This window comes from Phaenicophaeus curvirostris, chromosome 5, assembly GCF_032191515.1.
Source record: "Phaenicophaeus curvirostris isolate KB17595 chromosome 5, BPBGC_Pcur_1.0, whole genome shotgun sequence".
NCBI lineage: Eukaryota > Metazoa > Chordata > Aves > Cuculiformes > Cuculidae > Phaenicophaeus > Phaenicophaeus curvirostris.
The window spans coordinates 34,432,010-34,455,785 of record NC_091396.1 but is presented as its reverse complement, the minus strand read 5'-3'; the positions used below and the strand labels follow the sequence as shown (position 1 = coordinate 34,455,785).

General features: G+C 37.6%; 1 protein-coding gene across 5 annotated transcripts in view; it reads left to right on the top strand.

The window, feature by feature from the left end:
• EIF2AK4 (eukaryotic translation initiation factor 2 alpha kinase 4) overlaps positions 1-23,776 on the top strand; it is a 41,413-nt gene that overhangs the window by 10,155 nt on the left and 7,482 nt on the right. Inside the window, exons 9-34 of one of the 5 annotated variants that reach the window (XR_011337531.1) lie at positions 299-834; positions 1,215-1,324; positions 2,054-2,211; positions 2,493-2,905; positions 3,686-3,767; positions 4,877-4,960; positions 6,107-6,229; positions 6,712-6,816; positions 7,053-7,110; positions 7,798-7,877; positions 9,903-10,004; positions 10,622-10,672; positions 11,661-11,897; positions 12,516-12,591; positions 14,042-14,163; positions 14,968-15,017; positions 15,116-15,284; positions 15,754-15,870; positions 16,595-16,660; positions 17,233-17,403; positions 17,994-18,128; positions 18,209-18,316; positions 18,935-19,063; positions 20,628-20,714; positions 21,797-22,012; positions 22,394-22,501. Coding sequence is in view for 3 of the 5 variants with exons in the window: in XM_069858202.1 (XP_069714303.1) it covers positions 299-834; positions 1,215-1,324; positions 2,054-2,211; positions 2,493-2,905; positions 3,686-3,767; positions 4,877-4,960; positions 6,107-6,229; positions 6,712-6,816; positions 7,053-7,110; positions 7,798-7,877; positions 9,903-10,004; positions 10,622-10,672; positions 11,661-11,897; positions 12,516-12,591; positions 14,042-14,163; positions 14,968-15,017; positions 15,116-15,284; positions 15,754-15,870; positions 16,595-16,660; positions 17,233-17,403; positions 17,994-18,128; positions 18,209-18,316; positions 18,935-19,063; positions 20,628-20,714; positions 22,394-22,506 (3,482 nt within the window). In the remaining 2 variants the exon portion in view is untranslated. Of the gene's footprint in view, positions 1-298; positions 835-1,214; positions 1,325-2,053; positions 2,212-2,492; positions 2,906-3,685; positions 3,768-4,876; positions 4,961-6,106; positions 6,230-6,711; positions 6,817-7,052; positions 7,111-7,797; positions 7,878-9,902; positions 10,005-10,621; positions 10,673-11,660; positions 11,898-12,515; positions 12,592-14,041; positions 14,164-14,967; positions 15,018-15,115; positions 15,285-15,753; positions 15,871-16,594; positions 16,661-17,232; positions 17,404-17,993; positions 18,129-18,208; positions 18,317-18,934; positions 19,064-20,627; positions 20,715-20,799; positions 20,844-21,796; positions 22,013-22,393; positions 22,507-23,776 lie in introns of those variants that run through there. The other 4 variants (XM_069858204.1, XM_069858202.1, XM_069858205.1 and 1 more) reach the window with 4 other exon arrangements.

The window sequence follows — 23,776 nt, the reverse complement described above, 5'->3', positions numbered from 1 at the left end:
GATTGGGTGTATTGGGGTGTTCAGGAGTTCATTTGTCATAATGTAAATGCAAGAAAATGTATTTGCAAGTGTGTATAAATAAAATTATATGATATTAAAATTCCGAAGAAAGAGGGAATCAAGCTTACCTGGCAGAAACCAAAGTTGTTCTTGCTCCTTGTGTCAATACTTCTTTTTCAGAAAATGATGATGAGAATGTTGTATATTTTGTATGTATTTGGTATCTGTTATGTATTTTAGTAATAGTGTGTTCACAAGGTATGACACAATGCATGTTATGTTGTGTTTCTCTTAACAGCTTCAGGGTGCAGAAACAGAGTTCAGCTCACTGACGAAGCTAAATCACCCAAACATAGTACATTATAAATGTATGAACCTTAAAGAACAGGACGATTCAATTGTGGTGGACATATTAGTGGAGCACATAAGTGGTTGCAGCCTTTCTACATACTTACACAAAGGGACTCCAGTTCCAGTTGAGCAGTTGCGCCATTATGTGATTCAGATCTTGTCAGCTCTTGACTACTTGCACAATAATTCGGTAGTGCACAAAGTTCTTTGTGCTGCCAGCATCCTGGTAGATGCTGAAGGAAACATCAAGGTGACGGACTACAGCATCTCCAAACGCTTAGCTGACATCTGCAAGGCAGATGTTTTTGAGCAAACCAAAGTTCATTTTAGCGAGGATGGTCTTCCCAGCAAACCTGGAAAAAAAGGAGATGTATGGAGTCTGGGCTTGCTTCTGCTGTCTCTGAGCCAGGGCCAAGTAACCAAGGAATATCCAGTTGCTGTTCCTACCAATGTACCTGCTGACTTCCGAGACTTTCTGGAGAAGTATGTGTTTTGTTGCACTCCTGTATCTTTTTGCCTTTTTTTTTCTTGTTTTTTTTTAAAAAGATTTGAAGAGTTTTTCGAAAAAACAGCTAAATCTCCCTGTGTTCGTAGTCCTAGTTTATAGAGAAGAGGTTATTGTTCACTGATGGCTCAGGCTGCTGATCTGGGATTTGGGAGAACAGATCTGGTGCTCTCTCTTTCTTTGCCCTGCCACCAGCTTTGTGTGTTATTGTGGATAAGTCATTTAGTCTCTCTTTCCTTCTGATTCCCATCCAAGTCATAAAAGGTGATAATTTCTTGAATATAAGAAGGCCTCTTTGAACTTTTAGTCCTGATATGGAAAAGCTTTTTGAACAATTCTCTTCTTGGTTTGCTAACAGGTGTGTTTGCTTGGAAGATAAGGAAAGATGGACTCCTCAGCAGTTGTTACAACATAGTTTTATAAACATTCCACAAATGAAAATACCTGTAGCTGAAGAAAACCTAGATGGTAAGAATCTTGGTTCTTTCTGTATTCTGTTAAATAAGTGGACTATATGCCAGTGGTAACAGAAAAACTGAGTTGTGCTAGTGTTTTAAATTAGCTAACCTAAAAGTCAAAGACTATACTAGCATTTATATCTATGACTAGCTGGGGTGAACTGACTGCTGTTGTCTCATAAGTAGAAGATGCTTGTTCTTTAATTAAGCCTGTAGATTCATAGAATAACCAGATTGGAAGAGACCCACCGGATCATCGAGTCCAACCATTCCTATCAAACACTAAACCATGGCCCTTAGCACCTCGTCCACCTGTCCCTTAAACACCTCCAGGGAAAGTGAATCAACCACCTCCCTGGGTAGCCTGTTCCAGTGTCCAATGACCCTTTCTGTGAAAAATTTTTTCCTAATGTACCACTTGTATGGTATAAGTGTCAGCTTTAGCTTTGCCCATGGAAGATTCTGTTCCAGTGAGACTTCTTACCTCATTATGTTCTTGTTAGTATTGGTTCCTTTGTCCAGCATAATTAATGTTAGTACTTAAAAACTGTATTAAGGTTTATGCTTGTACCAGAGCTTAACTCTATGTAGCAGAACACTTCTGTATTTTACGTTTTAGTTGCACTTGAAGTTATTTTAGCTTTTATCTTCTTCCTTATTCCTATGTGACAATTTCTTCTGCCTTAACCCCGTACACCCATTCTGCCAAGTAGTAGTATTTTTGATGTCCTTTTTACAGATTCAGCAGGTACAGATTGCATCCAGACAGTTGTACCCAGCAGTCAGATATCCAGCACCTCATTCTTCACAGAAACACAGAGACAGTTTTCGCGCTACTACAATGAGTTTGAAGAGTTAAAATTACTTGGCAAAGGGGCTTTTGGAGCAGTTATCAAGGTATGGCATGAAAATTATTCCTCACTGTAGAATCCTTCTGGGGTATGTGTTCGTTTTCCTTGAAGCAAAACAATGTTTGAATGATTTTTGATGAGACACTTGGGGTTCTCATTTCTCCCCATATTTGACTTTTCCACAGGCATTTTCCATAAGCATTTGACTTTTCCACAGGCATTTTCCATAAGCATTTGACTTTTCCACAGGCATTTTCCATAAGCATTTGACTTTTCCACAGGCATTTTCCATAAGCATTTGACTTTAGATTTGTTTTAATGTTTCAGGTGAGAAATAAGCTCGATGGTTGCTATTATGCTGTGAAGCGCATCCGTGTAAACCCTGCCAGCAAGCAGTTTCGGAGGATTAAGGGGGAGGTAACATTACTTTCCCGGTTGAACCATGAGAATATTGTGAGGTATTACAATGCTTGGATAGAAAAACATGAAAGTCCTGTTCCCACTGTGTCATTGTCTGAAACAAATGAAGAGAAAAGAATGCCCACCAAAGCTGGTCTCTTCGTCCTTCCCACTGAGGAGACAAATGATGTAGAAGCTAATGCTCCTCCTCCAGTTTTGACAAGTTCAGTTGAGTGGAGTACTTCGTGCGAGAGATCTTCCAGCAACAAATTCAGTGGGGCTGATCAGGAGTCCAGTGATGATGACGATGAAGGTGATGGAGTGTTCTCGCATTCATTTTTGTAAGTAGGCTTCAGTATTGGCACTAATAGGGAACATGAGCACAGCTGTTTTTTTGCAAGTTTGTCTTTTATCATACTTACTTATCATACTTATCATACTTACTTCTTTCGTCAGCAGTAATTCACTGCATGTTTGTTCTGTCCTCTGGTGTAAAACCACTGTATTTGCCAGCAGTCAGATGGCCAAGGAGAGGAAAATTCCTAGCTACAAAGTAGTCAGATTAAGAAGAAAATTTTGGTTTAGGCTTCTATAAGTTTCTTACGTCTGATTGTTTAGTTTATTTATGGTGGATTCTTTTTCAGTGTTGAGAGGTAAAGTTTTTAATAAACGTTAGCAAACAAATGTTATAAATACTGATAAATGACTTGGTTATACTGTCTTTTCTGGTTTGGTTTTCGTTAACATAATCCATACCTGCCTCTGCATGGGCTGGTTCTTTCACTCATGGTGATTTTTAGTTTTAACCAAGTAGGAAAATTTATCTCAGTTCTGCTTATTGAATACAGAAATTAAATTTAACTGGTGCAAATATATATCTTCCTTTTAAGAGACTGAGCTGTCAAAGGAAACATTGCTTTGCTAATAGGATACTTTTTTTTTGGTTTGGTTTGGTTTTGCTTTTTTGATTAAGGCACGTGGAAGGTCTTCAACAGGAGCATAGATTTTTGTCTTTTCTCCACAAATAGTTTCCAGATTTCTTAGTAAATGTTTTTGGTAATATTGATTTAGGGAAACCCAAAACTCTGGGGATTTTTTTTTTCTGTCTCTCTTTTAAACAGGCCAACCACAGACTCTGAAAGCGAAATAATTTTTGATAACGAGGATGAAAACAGTAAAGGTGATCCTCCAGTAAGTACAAAAGTAAAACTGATGAAAATGGAAAGATGATAAAATAGTCTTTGACGAGCAAACAGGTCAGTTGGGAGGCTTTGTTTCACTCCCAATGTAAATACAGAAACATCTAAGGTTATGTTCCATTAGAGTACATGTTGTGCCATCACAGAAGTAATGGTCTCATGCAGCTAGTCTGGATTCTGTATCCCATAGGATTCATTGAGCTAAATGCAAGTTGCACTTTACAATCATGAGCCTGGTTATTATGAGTTTAGGACTTCAGTATGTAAATGACTTATTCGTTATATAGATTGTCTTACATCATCTGAAAATTGAAATTCTATTCAGCTTTTAGGTCATATAGATCAAGTGTATTTCCTCATACTAGCCCCTTGGAAAAAGTGGTGACAATACATGTTATTAGCAGTCAAAAAGAGATGGGAGGTCAGAGTTTGTGTAAGGTTTTTGCTGATTTTAAGATTTTGTGTCACAGCACTTGCTGTGGACAGTCAGTGCACTGCCCCAGTAGAAAGCTAATGTGCCGTTTTCTGCAGCGTATTGAATATGTCACTGCCAATCCTGATGATTTGTAAAATCTTACTAAAGCTTCGCCTCCTTCCTCTTTCTGGTGTAGTGTATGTTGGCATGACAAAGCTTTCTATATCTTAACTTAATGATATGATAGTGCATTTTTTTTGTCACACTGTATTTATACACTGTATGAAAATTGTTGGTTTAGAGGGCTGCGTTATTAATTCTATTAAGTAAGCTTTGTATATATTATTTTCAGAACTTTTTTGTTTGTTTCTTGTTTTGTTTGTTTTGATTTTTTTTTTTAATATGACATAGTTTGAGACTTCAGTTTCATTCATGTCTTCAGGAATGTTTTCCCTCCAGTGTCTAATTATGGCAAAATGTTACTCATACTCACTTTGAAAATAAGAGTTGGGTCATACCTGTTTTTCTGGTTTATTTAGAAGCACTGATGTCACAAAAAAAATTATTGAGCTGTTGTTAAAACACAGCCATAGAAGATGAGTTCTCATTATTGTATTCCAGTTATTAAACAAATAGCAGTATTAAACTCTGGATGGATTCCTGTTGCTAACTGTTCTGTTCTTTTTACCATGATAAAGGATGAAAGTGACAATGAAAAAAATAGCAATGGAGGAGAAGACTGTATGCCAGTCATTCAGACAGTGCATTACCTGTACATCCAGGTACGAACCTGCTTGCATTTTCAGATAAAAGGATGCTGTTTATTCCAGCCTGCAGAGATTAATTACTGTTTTGCATAAGAAAAATAATGACCTTTAAAAAATGTAAATGAGACCAAATTCTAAGTTATTCTTGTGGTAGACTGGCTTTCTGAAAGGCTTGACTGGTGGGAGGAAGTATGCCTGGAGAGAGCAGTTTTGTAGTGGTGTAGCATGTAATGGAGTCACTGTTGTTGCTTGTGGCTAAGTAAAAGCTGGAAACTCCTGACCTAACCTTAGAACAACCCATCCAACCAACCTTTTTGAGTCTGTGGCTTCCAAAACAATGTTGTAACTTGGCTTGTTATTTATTTAGAATATTCATCCTCACCTCCTAACGCTGTACCTGGTGTTCTTGAGTTTAATTATGGTGTTAATTCCCAACGTGGAGCTGAAGCGTACTGTAACTTCCGGAGGTGAAGTTGTATTTCACAGTTAGTAACGTCCTCATTCTCTTCAAAGGCTTTGTATGCACTTTGTTTTAACAGAAAACAGTGATTTGCAAAGCCATTGTATGGCCTTAACAGTAGGCACAAAATTAAAGTCCAGCAGTTTTGAGACTTTGCGCTTTACTATTGACATTTCCTTTGTGTTAGGAGTTACTGTTACAGGGAGAAGTTGACTATCATACCTAACAATTCTGTAGTGATGTGTAATTTTTTATAACGCACTTAGTGCTAGAGCTTGCCTGGGAGGAAGATACAATTAGATGGAGCTGGATTTTAATAAGGTTGTTTTCATGTGTTATGTATATTCATAATATAAGCAGTTAAGAAGCCTAGAAAGATAAAAGCAGAGATGCTTTAAATTTTGACTTAAACATACATTATTGGATGGCTGGTTTCACCTGGTTTTTAATATTTGTGTTGGAGAATACAATGCTCTACAAGCTTGTACCATTGTCCCAGAAAATGGAATAGGACCTGTAAGTGAATGCTAAAATACTTTTCTCAGGAGAATTCTAAGCAGCTAAACGTTTTGGTTATACTATTTACTCCTGAACTGTGTGGCACAGAACCAGTCATTAATGCATATAGATAGACATTTCTGATGGTCTTTTCTTGACAAAAAATGCTCTTTCATCTGTCCCCTGCATATGCACAACTGAAGATGGAGTATTGTGAAAAGAGCACATTAAGGGATACTATTGACCAAGGATTATATGAAGACACCAGTCGTCTTTGGAGGCTTTTCCGAGAAATTTTAGATGGGTTAGCTTACATCCATGAAAAGGTTAGTTTTAATATGACAACTGTGGCTTGTCCATATTAAGTTACGTTATGCCTCTTTTTGGTTGGGTTTTTTTTCATATTCTGTTCAGTTTGAGATGTTTATTTCTATGTAACCATGTTTGTTAGCAAGGTTTGTTCCTTGCCTTTTCCATTGTTAATCTGTTTTAAGGGTTTAGAATGTTTTTTCATAAACTTGAACTTTATAATTAAGCACTTCAGATTTTTCCCTTTGTCACAAAAATTTGACCAACTTTAAAAACGTTTTGTTAGGTATCAGTCAGTGCTGAAAATTGTTTCTAGTTTCTGGGGTGCAGTGTATGGTCTTAATTGAAAATTAATTATTAGTGACTTTATGCAATAGGTTTCCCACTGGAATACAACTATGTGATACCATTTTCTAGTCTGTTATAAGGAGTTCTATTTTTAATTGTGTTTATTGTTTAATATTCTGTGGGTGGTCTTTTTGTTTTCCTACTGCAACAGGGAATGATCCACAGAGATTTGAAACCTGTGAACATTTTTTTAGATTCAGATGATCACGTCAAAATTGGTGATTTTGGCTTAGCTACAGATCATCCTGCAAATGCAGTAAGTACAGGTGAAAGTGGGTTAAAAAAAACCCTTGAATTAGATGTTGTAATAACATGAAAGGTGAAAATAAAACATAAAAGCACAATGCTATTGGACTTTATATTGTGAATGCCATGAAATTTTTCCTTTCTAAGATTCTAGAATTAAACCCTGCCATACCAACAAAGCATCCAGAAAGGCCAACAGAAGCATTTCAAGTGCCATTTACAATACGTCTGTTTTTCTGATTTCAGGTGGTGTCTAAACAAGAACAAAATCATTCTGATAGTTCTGCTGTGTCTGACCCATCAGGTTAGTTTACTTAGATGATTTTAAGCAAACAATTACATTCTGCAGTTTTGTACACTCTGTTAGAACATCCATTCATTCTTTGAAAAGGAAGCCTTTTTTATTGGAGGTGGAGGGGAAACAATTGCCAGCTTTTAGGTAGATATGTTACACACAATCTGGCAGTTTTGACTGTTAACTAAAACTAAATTTCCTTCCACTTCTGGCCTTCTGCCATAGATCTGTGCTTTCCTCATGGTAAGAAGTATAAAGATCCTGTATTTCTGTTTCAACTGCACTTCTTTTCTCTTGCCTGCACAGGACAATTTCAAGACTGTAGGGATTTTTGTTTGGTTGAGGTTTTTCTGACACCTTCCATAATGGGCTGAAGTTTGTGTTTTGAGAAGACTTTACTACATTTTACGTCTTACAATGAGTGTAATGGGAGTGAAATTTGTATTATTTGTGTGCTGACCTGCCACAATACTGTAAAGCAGTAGGGAGGTTTAGATACTATAGACTGACGCAGGTACTTGGCACACGAAGGTAAGAACTGTTTGTTTTGCAAACTATTCTCAACTGGGTCTCTCACAGTAAGGACTGCATTCCAACCTGGAAGAAATAAGAATAGAAGATGAGTGAGGTTTTTCTTTGATGCTGTATTTTGCTCCCACCTTCTTGAAACTAGTGCTGCCATCTTTTGCCCCGTAGGTAATTTGACAGGGATGGTTGGCACCGCATTGTATGTCAGCCCAGAAGTCCAAGGAAGCACTAAGTCTACATACAACCAGGTATGATTAGAGTTGACATAGTAAAAAGGTAGCATGGAATCTAAGGTACCAAGTACAATTTAAGTCATTACAGCTCAACAAAGTTGAATTCAAGGTGGAATAAGGTGTGATGGGACTGTTGTAATAAGCAAGAGAATGAGGAATGTTCCTTTGAGAGCAGACCAAAGGTAGAAAGGTGTGGGCAAGTCAGTTTTTCCACCTGTGCTGTGATCATGACTAGGTGGAATCGTCTTCAAGTTGGAAGCAGGTAATCATGGGGGACCTTTATAAATAAGAAGATAGAAATCTTAGTCTTTAGTGAAGTTAAAATATTACTATCAGAAGTACATATTCCCTCCTGGATTCTTAGATAGTGATTTTGAGAGGTGGGGCTGTATTTTTTCCTTCAAAGAGGATTGTGTTTATATGCAGAGATGAGCTAAATTTCAAAGCCAGAATGTTTTCAAAGTGGGGAGTCCTTTATGTCATGGCAGTGCTGTGGTGATTGAAGGTATTGAAGTCTACCAGATGTTAATAGACTGTGTCATTGACTAGGAAGATCATGGAACAGATCCTCCTAGAAGCTGTACTAAAGCACATGGAGGATATAGAGGTGATTAATGGCAGCCAGCATGGCTTCACCAGGTGCAAATCCTGTATGAGCAGCTTAATGGCTTTCTATAGTGGGGTAACTGCAGCAGTGGACACGGGTAAACCAACGGATGTGATCAGTCTAGACTTCTGTAAAGCCTTTGACACGGTCCCCCACAACATCCTTCTCTCTAAATTGGAGAGATATGGGTTTCGTGGGTGGATGATACGGTGGATAAGAAACTGGTTGGATGGTTGTACTCAAAGAGTAGTGGTCAATGGCTCAAAGTCCAGATGGAGATCTGTGACAAGTTGTGTCCCTCCAGGATCTGTGCTGGGGCCAGTGCTGTTTAATATCTTTATCAATGATATTGACGGTGAGATTGAGAGCACCCTCGGCAAGTTTGTAAATGACACCAAGCTGAGTGGTGTGATTGCCACACTGGAAAGATGAGATGTCTTCCAGAGGGACCTGGACAGGCTGGAGAAGTGGGCCTGTGAGAACCTCTTGAGGTTCAACAAGGCCAAGTGCAAGGTCGTACACCTGGGTCACGGCAATCCCCAGTTTCAGTGCACGATGTGGAGGGGGATGACATGGTTGAGAGCAGCCCTGCAGAGAAGGCGTTAGGGGTGCTGGTCGATGAGAAGCTCAACATGAGCCAGCAACGTGCGCTCACAGCCCAGAAGGCCAACGGTATCCTGGGCAGCATCAAAAGAAGTGTGGCCAGCAGGTCGAGGGAAGTGATTCTGCCCCTCTATTCCTCTCTTGTGAGTCCTCATCTGGAGTACTGTGTCCAGTTCTGGAATCCTCAGCATGAGAAGGATATGAAGCTGTTGGAACAGGTCCAGAGGAGGACTACAAAGATGATCAGAGGGCTGGAGCACCTCCCATACGAGGACAGACTGAGAGAGCTGGGCTTGTTCAGCCTGGAGAAGAGAAGGCTTAGAGGAGATCTTATAGTGACCTTCCAGTACCTGAAAGGGGCTGCAAGAAAGCTGGAGAGGGACTGTTCATAAAGGGTTGTGGTGATAGGATGGGGAGGAACGGGTATAAACTGGAGAGAGGCAGATTTAGGTCTGATGTAAGGAAGAATTTCTTCACCATGGGAGTGGTGAGGCATTGGAACAGGTTGCCCAGGGAAGTTGTGGATGCCCCATTCCTGGAGGTGTTCAAGGCCAGGTTGGATGGGGCCTTGGGCAGCCTGATCTAGTGGGTTGTCTTGGGCAGCCTATGGCAGCGGGGTTGGAACTAGATGATGTTTAAGGTCCCTTCCTACCCAAACTATTCTATGATTCTGTGATTAAAAAAAAAAGAAGACAAAAACAAACCACACAAAACCCCACCCCTCTCTCCAGCTGTAATATACTGTGGAAGTTAACCAAGACATTATTTTTTTTCTGTGCTGTCAGCTTCTGCAGAGAATTCATAGGTATGATTTTTTTTTTCTTCCTTAGAAAGTGGACCTCTTCAGTCTAGGTATAATATTCTTTGAAATGTCTTACCATCCCATGAGTACTGCATCAGAAAGGATCTTTGTTCTTGGTCAGCTAAGACTGGTAAGTACACAGATAGAAAAGATGCTAATTCTGTGTGTGAAATAGTTGAGAAGTAAAAGGATGCAAAACATAGCAAAATTTTTTTCCATGGGGAGTGTTTTAAAAAAACAAAAGTTTATAAAATATATAATGAAAAATGAAGAATAAAATTGGAAGTGGTACTGACATTCTCTTAATGCACTGTGGACTCCCTAATGTCATTGCCATCAGTCAATGTTCTATCTGTAAAATTCATTTTTATAGTGCAAAACATTAGTGGTGTAAATGTCAGGTAAAGGCACCATGTGTTTAGTACAACCGGGTTTAGACCCAATGGGTCTCTTTCAGGAACCAGTTCGCATTTGTAGTTTGGAAGTGCTTGCGATTATGCACCGTGTCTTCATTGAAATGCTTTTATGATGTTTTGTACAGTGACTTTCTTTTCCTTTTAGCTCTTCAAACTGAGTTTGCCATGCATGTTTATTTCTGGTTGGGGGAGGGTCCCCATGGGCAAAAGAAATGCTTAGTTTCTCCGTTTAAATATGTAGAACTTAAAAGTAAGACTAGCCTGAGCAAGCTGGACTGTCTATCATAACTGAAATGTGGCTGCTTTTTTTTTTTTATTATTCTTTTTGTAGCCCGCTATCATATTTCCAAAAGACTTTGATGAAGTCAAGCATGCAAAGCAGGTAATTTTGAAGACGCTTTAACCATTGGATATCCCCTATCAAGAAATGTTAATTATTATTTTTCCCACTTAATTTCAAAATAGTAATCTCTGCCAAGTTCTTATTACTTGACATCAGAACAAATTAAGGGGTGGGGGGTGGGTAGGGAATCTTGAAGAAATATACTAAGTTGATGTGGAAGAACACTTACCCACAGAATTCCCAGAGCACAGTCATACAGAAATTCAGAGCTCGCTGCCCTACCTTTAACTTCTGGGGACAATTTCTACTTTTTAGGCTCAGACAAACTCTTAACATAAACTTTTGAAAGAAATCTGTAGAACAGAAAGACGCGTGCAAGCTAACTTGACTGCTCTGAGCCTGAAAAGGGCTGCCAAGAGCTGTTCTGGATGCCTCTGCGGTAGAGAAATGAAGTGATAAAGAGCAGTGTAATCTCTTTCTGGACTATCTAAATAGTTTTTTCCTTATGCTATTCGACACTTGTTGATCATTAGCATTAAGTTAGCTTTTTGTCTGTTATGACTGTAAAACAGCAGTCTGCCTGTTTCAAGTAACCCTAAAATGTTTGCATCTTGTACAGTTTACTGAAATATGCCAAGAAAATTCCTAATTCTTTAAGATCTGTCACTCAAATCTTTGTTGTTGCGCATGTGATTCTGTTTTCTCTTAGTGGTTTTCTTTTGCTCATGAAGAGATGCTGGAGCTAGCATAGCATAGAACAACAAAGGATGCTACATATTTTGTCATCCCAGGAGTCACATTTCTAATAATTTTTGGTTTAGTAAATTTTATTCAGATAATAACAGAATAAAATATATTTAGAATTTTATAAGTAAAGAATATCCACCCCAAAAGATTCAGATCCCACTTCTTTTGTTCCCTGCACTCTCATCTTTTTTTTTTTTTTTGTTAACACAATGTGACTAAGAAATTCGTAAATTTGGCTCATACGTAACATTTTTCTGAACTGTAAAACTTCAATTTGTAGAGATTGGTTATTACTTGGCTCTTGAACCATGATCCTGCAGCACGACCAACAGCTGTGGAGCTGTTAAAAAGTGAACATCTTCCACCACCACAAATGGAGGAGTCTGAACTTCATGAAGTGCTCCACCATACCTTAGCAAATGTGGATGGAAAGGCCTACCGGACTATGATGAGTCAGATATTTGCACAGCGTATATCTCCAGCTATAGACTATACCTATGACAGTGATATGCTGAAGGTTTGTAGGTGTTCAGGGGATGCGTGGGTTTGTGTGGTATTTTCATATGCTGGATTTTAAAATAAAGTTTATATGGGTAAACTCAAAAGATGTTTGAGAGAATTGCATCTCTTAAGATTAACCTTCACTTTAGTTCCCATTTAAAGCTACAAATCTGTACTATGTGGGCTTGAATAATCACTTCCCACTTGAACCTTACATTCACTATTCAGTGAAGAAACCATCAGTGTGTGCTTGTTGCAGCCAGAGGTTTAAACTTATATCCAGATGATTACCTTCTTTACTCTGAATTTCTGCCAAGGCAATAGTACTTGCATCTGATTGCCAACAGACTATGTTGCCTCTCACTGCTTCATTTTAATTGTGGAAATGGAAGTAATTCTTCTTGGTTTCTCAACTGTTAAACCTCTTTTATTTAAAGAAATACAATGTAACACAATACAGTAATGCTATGTGTAGCTGTAGTTACCTTTTATTTTGTAAGGATTACAATTTATTACAGTGGGATGGGATAGCAGAATGCTTATTGTCCGTGTTACATGGAATAATTGCCTATATTACATGGAGCGTTCATGGCATGTGAATTATACATGTACTTTTTATTTGTGATGGTTTCAGGGTAGTTTTTCTATTTGGGCAACCAAGATACAGCAGCATGTATGTGAGATTGTCAGCCGGATATTTAAAAGACATGGTGGGTGTGTTTACAAAAGTTTTTCATTGCCTTTTTCATGATTGAATGTTATGTTGTTATGTAAAATGGAGATCTGCGTATAAGGATACCTCTATAGTGACAGACTGGGCATCCACGTAGGCACAGTAACTTCTTTCTGAGCATAGCCGGAATGGGAACGGCCTAGGGAAGAGCATGGGAACGGTTGGACTCGATGATCCGGTGGGTCTCTTCCAACCTGGTTATTCTGTGATTCTGTGAAACAGAGCAAGTGCATAGTGGTTACTTTCAGTGATACGGCTCTTAGCAATGATTTGCTGTTCTGGAATTTTCTGAGCCAGAGCTGGCTGCATGGTATTTAATAGTTTATGATGGTTTTTCTTTCCAGGACTCTGTCTTGTCATTAGTAATAATATTTGCTTATAAAATAGTATTCAAGAGAGGAAGAAAACTTATGCACATACTATCACATTTCAAATGTTATAAATTGTATCATTTCATAAGCATTCATGATATTATATATAAAAATAGAGAATTTTAGAGTAGAAACTGGGAGGCTTCCTCATATAATCTGATTAAGCATGATCAGGATTTGGCAATACAAAAAAATGAGAAAATGAGAAATGTGAAACCAAGTAAGTGGAACTTACTTTTCCCCCTTCCCTTCCATTTAAAGTCTGACAGACTTTGGAAAGTGTCAGTGTTTTAGAGATTGAAATATGTTCGTTCTTATGGAAAAAAAATGGTGAGAGAGGGTGGTTTTTCCATTAGATTGCATCTACTCTGTAATAGTTATAGCATTTCCTTGTATTTGGGGCTTTTTTCTTTTCCTGATTTAAATTTTTATGTCGAAATCTCAATGAAGATGTGAGTAAAGCTTTTATAATAAAACAGCCATTTGAGAATCAGTAGAAAGTTTAAAACAGAAAAGTAATTTTCAGTGATGAGTGATGTTATTGTTAATAGTAAGGTTTCAATGAAGATTGGATTCGTATAGATAGATGGTTGCAATGTATAACCAGCAAAAAAAGGCATTTATGAGGTTTTAAAGCGAACCATAAAGTCTTCCGGTATGTTTTTGAGACAGAACGTGCTCCATATCTGAACAATATTTGTTGTCTACCCAAGTGCCTCTAGACTGAAATGATACTACTGGTACCTGTAGAGTTTCTCATCTGTTTCATATGCATGCTCTTGTGAAGGGTGGCATGTAGAGAGAGCTGGGGAATTGGCAGTTCTCCTCTGTTTCTCTGTGGACTGCCTGCTGAGCCGAAGCAGCATGCACAATAAGACCTAGTTTGTTTAATGGCTTTCTTTAAATGGTGAAAGAGGAAGGTCTGTTAAGGATGCTTAAATTTTTAGAAGGCATTGCTCGAGATAATCATCCCCCTGTAAGGTTGTTCATGAGCTTGTAAAAGTCAGATGTTAGTTCTGAAATTGGAGATAATGGTGTTTTACTGTTTCTATGCAGGAGCCATCAAATTGCATACTCCACTGCTCATGCCCAGAAATAAAAAACTATATGAGCATAATGAAGCTTCATATTTCATGGATCATAGTGGGATGCTGGTGATGCTTCCTTATGACCTCAGAGTAAGTAACATCATCTCTGCAGGCAAAGCTCTGGTGTTTAGTCACAAATTTGATTTAGGCTTATATTTCTCCTGACTGTTGAAGCAGCATATTTTTCAGTGTCTGTTCCTCTATTCCTTGGTGCTGTTTTTGACACCTGGAGCCCTGGTGACATAGGGAAGAAATACAGGTTTTCGTCTTTTATTTTTCTTAATAGAGGTGAAAGGGATGACTGGGCTGTGTGTTTTTCTGGCACATATGAGATGAGACTTTTCCCATCCCTTTCTTGTTTATATGTCTTTATAGAGAATGTGGGTAGCAGTACAGTTTTATGTTCCTCAAACAGATATGACAAGGTACATTATACTCTTGAGAGGAGTTGCTATTTAGTTTAAATTTTATTGTGTGGGATTCCTCTATCAGTCATATCTAATTATAGGTAATATTGACCTAGTTAATTACCTTGCACTTAATTTAATGAACAAATGGTTCAAGTTACATTTTTTATTTATTTAAAATTACTCCTTCATATCTTTACATAAACGACAAAACAGCTGCTTATTTTGTACGCATTGGGGTGATTAAGAAATGTCTTTGTGTCCTTCTCCAAGCTCTTCCAGGAACTTGGCTCTGGAGATGGTTTTGTTTAAAACTTGCAGCAAGGATGGTTAGATTAATATTACTTGTCTATGGCAGATATTTAAGGCATTATTACGCATTTGAGAGTACAAATATTACTGCACAGTAGTAATTTGTCTTCAGGTTTTCAGAGAATAGTCAGACAGTGTTTTATGTTTCAACAATTTTAATGTATTTGTTTTCCAGATTCCTTTCGCAAGATTTGTAGCTAGAAATAACATATCAAACTTGAAAAGGTAGGTAAGGGACACAGAGATGATGTTTTGCTGTTGCCATGTTTCATAACAGTGACCACTGAAGATGCTGATTCATTCTTTATTGGTTTTTTTTTTAGATACTGTATAGAGCGAGTTTTCAGACCTCGAAAGCTGGACCGCTGTCATCCCAAAGAACTCCTAGAATGTGCATTTGACATAATTACATCTACTGGAAATAGTTTTTTGCCTATGGCAGAAACCATTTATGCCATTTCAGAAATCATTCAAGAGTTTCCAGTGCTACAGGTAGGTTCTCTAATCATCCTCTTTGCTCTTTTAGTCATTCTAAATTTTTAATCTAAGTAAATATTTACTCTGATGTGTTTAAAAGAGAGAGTTCCTTTAACCTTGACAAGTACAGTACTGTTTTCGTGTTTTTCCAGTAGTCAGTTAGAGCGCTGTCATTTTAAAAAAAAAATGCTTTTCATAGGGAAATTTGAAACAAATTATAGGTTTGTGTCCAAAGGAAATATTAATCGAATCCTTACAGTGCCATCAAAATAACATCTTCCTTCTGTCCAACAAGTGGTTATTGTAGAACAGGACAAGCCTTGCTATTCTTTAGCTATAGATGGAAAGTAAGATGGCAGAAGGAGTGGTCTAAGGTTGTTTTTGAACTATTATTAAATGTTTAGGATACCTCTTCTTAAGCAAAATGGAATACAAGTAAAATATTTTTTTTTCCTTTCTTCATCTTTTCTTTACTCTCTGTTAGGAAAGAAATTACAGTATTTACTTAAACCACACTGCCTTACTGAAAGCTGTACTTCTGTACTGTGGGATACCAGAAGATAAACTCAATCAAGTTTACATCATTCTGTATGATGCTGTGGTAAGATACTGGTTATTACTCTAATCTATAATCATCACTGTAGAATATCCTTGTTTTCTGGAGCTATCTCTGAAAATGAGTAACACACATTGCCAACAACACATTGCCAGCTTGACAAGGACTATCCTGTGGATATGTAAAAAGGCTGGCTATCTTTGGGCTGTAAGTTTAGATTAATTGCTCTGCTGTTATTTCTGGATTGGGATGTTTTCAAATTATTATTTTTAAATATGCATGTATGAGAGAATTATTCACATGTATAATTAAAAAATGGTAAGCTATTCCATAAAAATTTTAAAATGTATCTTACTGTCACATTGGTCTTTTCTACCTTATAAGCAGAGAAAATAGGTTAAATAAATTTGAATTATTAAGATGGCGTTCAAATCCTGACAAAATGCCTTTTTTATTTCCTTTCGTCGTATTCTTTTTTTTTTGTTTATTAATTTACATCAGCATTTCACTATTTATACAGGAGTGCTTTTCAACAATGTTGGCATTTTAATTCTTTTTGTTGGTTCTTGAGACTAAGTCACATACAGCCCCACTACAAGATAGGTGAAAAATGTGTTGTTTATTGGTTTTGTTCTTTAACAGTCCTATTGCAGCTTGTAAATGCAGCCTTTAATTAATGATATTGGAAAATTGTGGTTTAATTTTTCTGGTTTTTTGTTTTGTTTGGTAACTCAGTTGTTGAAAACATTTGAATCTGTTTCTTTTGTAGAGTGAAAAGCTAACTAAAAGAGAAGTAGAAGCCAAATTCTGTAATCTTTCTCTCACATCAAACAGCGTAAGTGATTTTAATTCAGTGTTAATTTCCCTGTACTTTGCAATTTAATTAACTAGAATAAGAAAAATACACTGTTACATCTGCTGTTCAAAATGGAACACTTCCGAAGAGACTGATCTGACTTTGTTGTCTGTTCTGTCTGGAAGTCGGTATTGTAACTGTCCCAAGTTTGCTTCGTCTTTTAACAGTCTGAAAAATACCTTTAAAGGGTAACAGTTAAAGGGTAAACAGAATACTGCACAGTGATATTTACTAAAACAAATTGGGGGGGGCGGGGATGGAAATTGTCTGCAAATGTTGATGAATGTGCATAAGGAGTTGAAGTTAACTTCTGATGAGAGATTAACACCCTGGTGAGACTTGTGCCTGTCCATTCCTTTCTTTAACTCACTATGTAAAAACAGGCTGCTGGGGAAAAAAAAAAAAACAAAAAAAAACCCAAAAAAACCCCAAAAAAACCCCCCACATATTTTACTTGCATGAAGTCAAATATTTTTCTTTTTTTTTAATGTGGCCTACTATGAGTTCTGTTAGTGATGCTACCTGTGTTTTTATTTGTTTTTTGTTTTTAGCTTTTGAGACTGTACAGGTTCATTGAGCAGAAGGGAGAAGCAAGTAATGTGTTTCCGTTTTTAAACACAATGATAAAACAAAAGCCAGGCGTCACTCAGTTGTTGAAGCAGGGCATGAAGGATTTGGAGGAAATCATTGGTCTGTTAAAGCAACTTGGAATAAAACTTCAGGTTTGTAAAATACTCTGCTAATAAATTAATGTCTTGGGCCTTTTAATTTGCCAGGAAACCAAACTAATGATATCTTCGAACAGAAAAGGCACATCAAGATGTCCTTTGATTGCAAGTTATGATACTGACAGTGTTTGTTCGTTTGTGTATTTTTTTAAAATGCACTTTAAGAATAAGACATCTTCCAGTCAGAAGTCTCTGGGTTAATCTGTGTCTAATGACACACAGAGTCTTTTTCAACTAAGATGAAAGGCATTACCTAGAGCATAAAGGAGTTCTAAATTTTTAACTGAACTATAGGTATTTTAAAAATAAAAAAAGCTGATGACCACTAAAGGGCCTCCCCTCCTCTGCCTTCCCCGAGGCTTGCTGGTTGAGTTGTGTGCTGTAGGTCTCTTCAGATGCTTTAAGATTATAGCATTGTTTCCTTATTTTTAATTGTATTTTAATTATTTGAAGTTAAGGAGTGTTTCACATGTCTTCCTTAGGCGAGAACAGTGTTTTCAACCTGTACTGCTAATGAGAAATGAATTATATTAACTGGCAATATTGGTACAAGTCTTATATACATATTCATTTTTGTTTTACAGGTTTCTATAAATCTGGGACTAGTTTACAAAATACAGCAGCACAATGGTATTATCTTTCAATTTATAGCATACATCAAAAGAAGACAAAGAACTGTGCCTGAAATTCTTGCTGCAGGTGGCAGATATGATCATCTGGTATGTGCTCATAAGCCTTTTTTGCATTTTGCAAAGATAACTATTAGGGTATTCCATTTTGATTTTGTCTTGTTTTTTAGATTCCACAGTTTAGAGGGCCGCAGATGGTAGGACCAGTTCCTTCAGCTGTTGGAGTCAGCATAGCTATAGATAAAATAACTGCTGCTGTTTCCAGTGTGGAGGATTCTGTAAGTCTGTTTTTTTCGGGAGGTGGTGGGTTTTGTTTGTTTACTCCTGACAGTTCAGTAACCTTAATTGTAGCCCCAGATGGGCAAAAATTAAAATGCTTAAATGTGTTGGAGACAATAGCATATTGAAACAAACAGTAAACATCAAGATGACATGTTTCTTCCATGTTTCTCTACATAGAATTATTGAGTAAAACCAGAATCAGTGTAAGAGGGGATATTCAGGCTTATACCCTTTTAATCTAAATGGGACATTTTTCTCAGCCTCTGGATTTTTTTCAGATGGAAGGGAACAGCTGTACATATTTAGCTAATAAGTGTTATTTTGCCCCTATCACTTCTTCGTTTTATAAAAGTATAGACTGTGGAGATGGAAAGTGACTCAAGAAAAGTTACTACTTGGTACTGTGTCACACAATTTCACTTGTTTGTGGGATGTGCATTTAAATAGCTTTTCTTTATAATAAACAGACGTTGCTAAGCAGAGTGGGAAGGAAAGAACAGAACAGGCTAGGATACTTTGCAAGCTGAGGCTGCGCAAATGCTTTTCATCAAAGATTAAGGGAAAAGGTGGTCTTGTGGCTAATAGTGTCCCCTTTGTCTTCCCTTTTCCTTCAGGTTTCTGTCAGCTCATGTGACCTGCTGGTTGTAAGTGTTGGTCAGATGTCAATGGGCAGAGCTATCAATATTGTTCAGAAACTCTGGACTGCAGGAATTCCAGCTGAAATAATGTATGACTGGTCCCAGGTAGAATTTCTGTCTCCATGTGTTACCTATATTTTTGTTCTCTGCAAATTAGTGCAGCTCAACACCATCCTTTTTTATTTTTTTTTTCTAGTTTTTAGGGAGTTGCAGGCTGATAAATCTGAGCATGTAGGGTGCTATTCAGATTCAATAACATTAAGAAAGCCTCTCTGGCCTTGCAGTATTCTTCCTTTCTACCTCTCAGGGTATTTAAAAGTGTGATGGAGGATCTTCATGTGCTCCTCAGAGCACAGCAGAATTAAGTGACCTCCAATTATACACGGGAGTGTGGAGTCCAAGGCTTTTTGAAGTCAAGGGGAAAAGTCACATAATGAATTTTAAAATGAGGACAGTTAGCTCCAACCAAGTGAAGTGAGTGCTTCAAAGCAGATGCATATTTTGTACTTAAGAAGGCAATATATCTCCTTTTCAGTGAGAGCTGCAAGTAAGATCCCTGAATTTGAGACTTACTCCTTAATAAAGGGCACATCTGGAAGAGAAGAGTGGATCAACTTTTAAATATATCCCGATGGCTGAAGACCATCTGGTACAGAGGAAATATTGACATCATTCTACTGTTAGAAAAAGAGTTTAGTAAACTGAGGTACTAGGTATGCTATGGAGACCCCTGTTGTCCCTGGAGAGGAGTCTGGTAGGGAGGAGTGGCAAGAAGAGTTGTGCCTTTTTTACCTCAAGTTGAAACCAAGCAGACCTTTAGCCACTGCTGCCTTGCTGGAGTAGTGAGCTGTGTGGCAATGCTGAAATGCCTTTTGATAGTGGTGGCAGTTATCTGAGGATTATGAGTGTGGTTCACCTTTAAGTATGCCAGTTGGTGACTTAATGAAAGAAACACTGTGCAATTTGGCGTTCTGAGTCATGTGCTGCGAAGAAGACAGTTTTGAGCTTGCTCACTTAATTGACTTCACTCTCTTTGTAATCTTTTGCCACAACATATCTGATGGTTTCAGTCCCTCAGAACTGAAAAAAACCCCAAATCATTATGTTTTTCCTGTGATCCCCCTAGGTTTTCTTCTTTTTGCCATTCTTAAGAAAGGAAGATTTGGATTGTTCTTGCCTGTCTAATGCTGTCCTGCGACCTGCCACTAAGTCAGCATAGCAAGCTCTTCAGTAAGCTTAGGTCTGAGAATGATGTCAGTCAGCCTCTGGTTTCCATGAAGCCCGGCTGCAGTCAGCTTTCGTGACAGAGAACCGACAGACTACCAGTCGTGCAGGACTGAGCTATTAGTGAAAGTTGCAGACAGTGGGATGGTAACTGTCTGATATTACACTGTGCATTTTTACAGGTATCTAGATGCTGCAAGGTCTAGGCATTCTAGTCGTTCTCTCTGCCTACTGTAGATGTAGATTCTAAGGAGCATTAGGTGTATAAATATAAGTGTAACAGACTTGTTAATAAAGCTTTCCTCTCTCAGAAGCTTGTATAACCAGTGCAACTACTTCATATCAAGTTTTTTTAATTAAGGACAGAGGATCCTGATTATTTAAGTGATCATTTTATAATCTGTCAAATTTCTGTCCCATTCCCCTTCCCCTCTCCCCATTTTAGTCCCAGGAAGAATTGCAGGAATATTGCAGATGCTCTGGGATTACGTATGTGGCTCTTGTGTCAGATAAAGAAGGAAGTCACGTGAAGGTAAGTGTGGGACCAGAGGATGCTCAGTCTTATTTTGTATTTGTAATAGGTCATTCTACATTTATTTTTTTTTATTATTTTTAAGATTATAATTATTTTCAAAAAGATATTTGAGTAGGTGGAATTCAGGTAAATACAGCTTCAGTTGCCACATTTCTTCTGAAGAAGCCTGGTTTTTGCCCTTCACAACACTAATATTCACTGACAGCATTATCTAGAAAAGTCCAAATTGTAGTGCAAATGTTGCTTGACTTGGCATCATCAGTGTGTCTTTTAAGTGGAAAAGGTTTTTTGTTGGGGTTGTTCAGCCTGGAGAAGAGGAGGCTCTGAGGAGACTTTACAGCAACCTTCCAGTTACCTGAAGGGGCAGCAAGAAAGCTGGGGAGGGACTGTTTACCAAGCCTTGTAGTGATAGGACTAGGGGCAATGGGTATAAACTGGAGAGGGGCAGATTTAGACATAAGGAGGAATTTCTTCACCATGACAGTAGTGAGGCACTCATGCAGGTTGCCCAGGGGAGCTATGGCTGCCCCATCCCTGGAGGTGTTCTAGGCCAGGTTGGATGGGGCCTTGGGCAGCCCGATCTAGTGGGAGGTGTCCCTGTCCATGGCAGGGGGCTTGGAACTGGATGATCTTTGAGGTCCCTTCCAACCCAAACTATTCTATGATTTTTTTGAATATACGAAATGAATTGGTTAACTCACTCATCTTTCCAGTTGACAGCTTCTATATTACAAAACAAAAACTAAAAAAAAATGCATGTAGTTCCAGTGGCCAGACCCTGAACCACACTCCTCGTCTCCTTAAGGTTAGGATGGAAAGACTGGACTGTGTCACAATGTGAATTGCTGCCTGCTGTGCTCTGCAGCCTGTGGTTCTGGTCCCTTTTTAGAAATGAAAAGTTTTAAAATATGCTTGGTTCCAGATCATTAGGGAAGAGATTATTATTCTTTGATTAAAGATTCAATCTTTGACTTAAAAAGTAATCATTTGGCAGCACCTGGTATGACCATGTTGCCTGGCCAATGTGTACTACTAAAATATTTTTCACTTGGTTTTTACTCTCCTTGTCATTGTAACAGAGACAGCAAATAACTGCTGTAACTGTATGAAAAAGTAGATTTTGGTGATAAGAGCGTGATATATCAATGTCTTCTGCAAGACTGTTACAGAGCGTTCTTTTAAATATGACTTTATTGGAGCAAAACCAACAAAGAACATGCTGAAGAGGTGAATGGTAGTGTACTGATTAATCTCTCCCCAGTGGAGATGGAGCAGATATTCAAAGTTTTGAATGTGTGAGTCTAACTCTTGGAAACTGAAAGGCAAGCCTTATTCCAACAGAATTCCTTAAACTAAAAGAAAAGCCCAAACCCACATATATTGTCATTAATATGGTATTTGGTTCATAGGTGCATTCTGTTTAAAAAAATTAATTAAATGTAAGAAGCTGAGCTAGTTTACGCTTTGGAAATGCAGGGAGAATTATTTGGTTGGAAAAAAAAAATAAACTAATCAAAGATTTAATTGGAAATTATTTATCAGTAATTATGATAGATTCTTCCCTTTGACTGCTTCACCTTTAACGGATGACGAATCCGGTTTGGTTTTGATAAAATTTGAGCAGTTTATTCTTATTCCATTTTAAGAATTTTAAGAACCACTGAACTACATCCTAGGTGAAATCCTTTGAGAAAGACAGACAGACGGAGAAAAGGATTTTAGAATCTGACTTAGTAGATCACCTGGTCCAGAAACTGAAAAATAAAATCTGTGATGAAAGATGTAGTAGGTAAGTAACATAACATGTCAATGTGAATAGTCAAAATCCGAAGTGAATATATGTTTGCTCTGATGAGATGATTTTAAGATATGCTCAGTTAAACCTTGATTTTATTCAGTAAAGAGTAAGAGCTTTGGTGAATTCCTTTTAAGGGAAAAAGAAAGCAAAAGGCTTGTCTCTTTCTTAAATTCTATAGCCTGCTGCTATTGAATTCAAACATTCAAGCATCCATACTGCTTCATAAGTTGAAAGGCCATGTGGTTATCTTACTGACCAGAAGTCTGTAAAGTTTGTGTATTGCATACTCAAAGAATTAAAGCAGCAAACCTTTTCAGTATAAGGTAGTGCTGATACAGTAAAAATTAAGGTATAATTGTAGCACACCTGTATGCTTCAGTTGGCACAAATGAAAGCAATGCCTGACAAAGACTCAGGTTAACCAGCAATACCTCATTATACTAGATTGTTGAAACTACTATTCATTATCATCAATAGAAGCTGGTATGGAAATCATAGAAGAGGCTACAGACACACCAGTACATGGACGTGTGTGTATTTCCTGGCACTAGGAACAGGCAAGGTTTAGTCACACAAGTTACAATTAAGAAGCTAACATATTTGAAATACACAGCACTTCTGAATAGTCTTAACAATGAAGGGAATTGTTAAACTGAAAAATGCTTAACTTGAGCAGTAGTTTGTGCAGGTAGTTGACATCTCCTGCTACCCACCTTTTCATTCTCCTTTTTCTGGCCTCAGCCAGACCTGGCAATTAACTTTGCAACTAACCTGAGTCTTGTGTGTTTTGTGACAGATCTACAGCATCTATTAGAAGCTGTGAAAGAAAATAGTTCTTTCTCAAAGTTACATTATTTCCAGATCCTGAGAGCAGAGTAGAGAAAAAGTCCACATTTGGTAATACTAAACAGAGAAATGAAGTAACTATGATTGTAATAGCACTGGCAAATGTCTTTGTTAATGAATCCTGAATGTGGAAAGTAGAGAGATCCAAACTAATAATTCAAAGCTTCTTTGAATATGTGTGTTCTTAAGTCTGTTACTTTAATACTTCAATATTGTCTCTGTAGGAAGTTGTAATTAATTTAATAATTTAGAGAGAACTGTCTCGTAATATATTCTAGTATTAAGATCTAAATCACGTTTGCATGGCGGAGAGCACTTTTTTTTTAACCATAGGAAACAAAGATTGCTCCTATATCAGATTTGGTAATGTGATTTTGTATAATTTCCTGTCTGCTCTAGAACAGAATTTAATCTG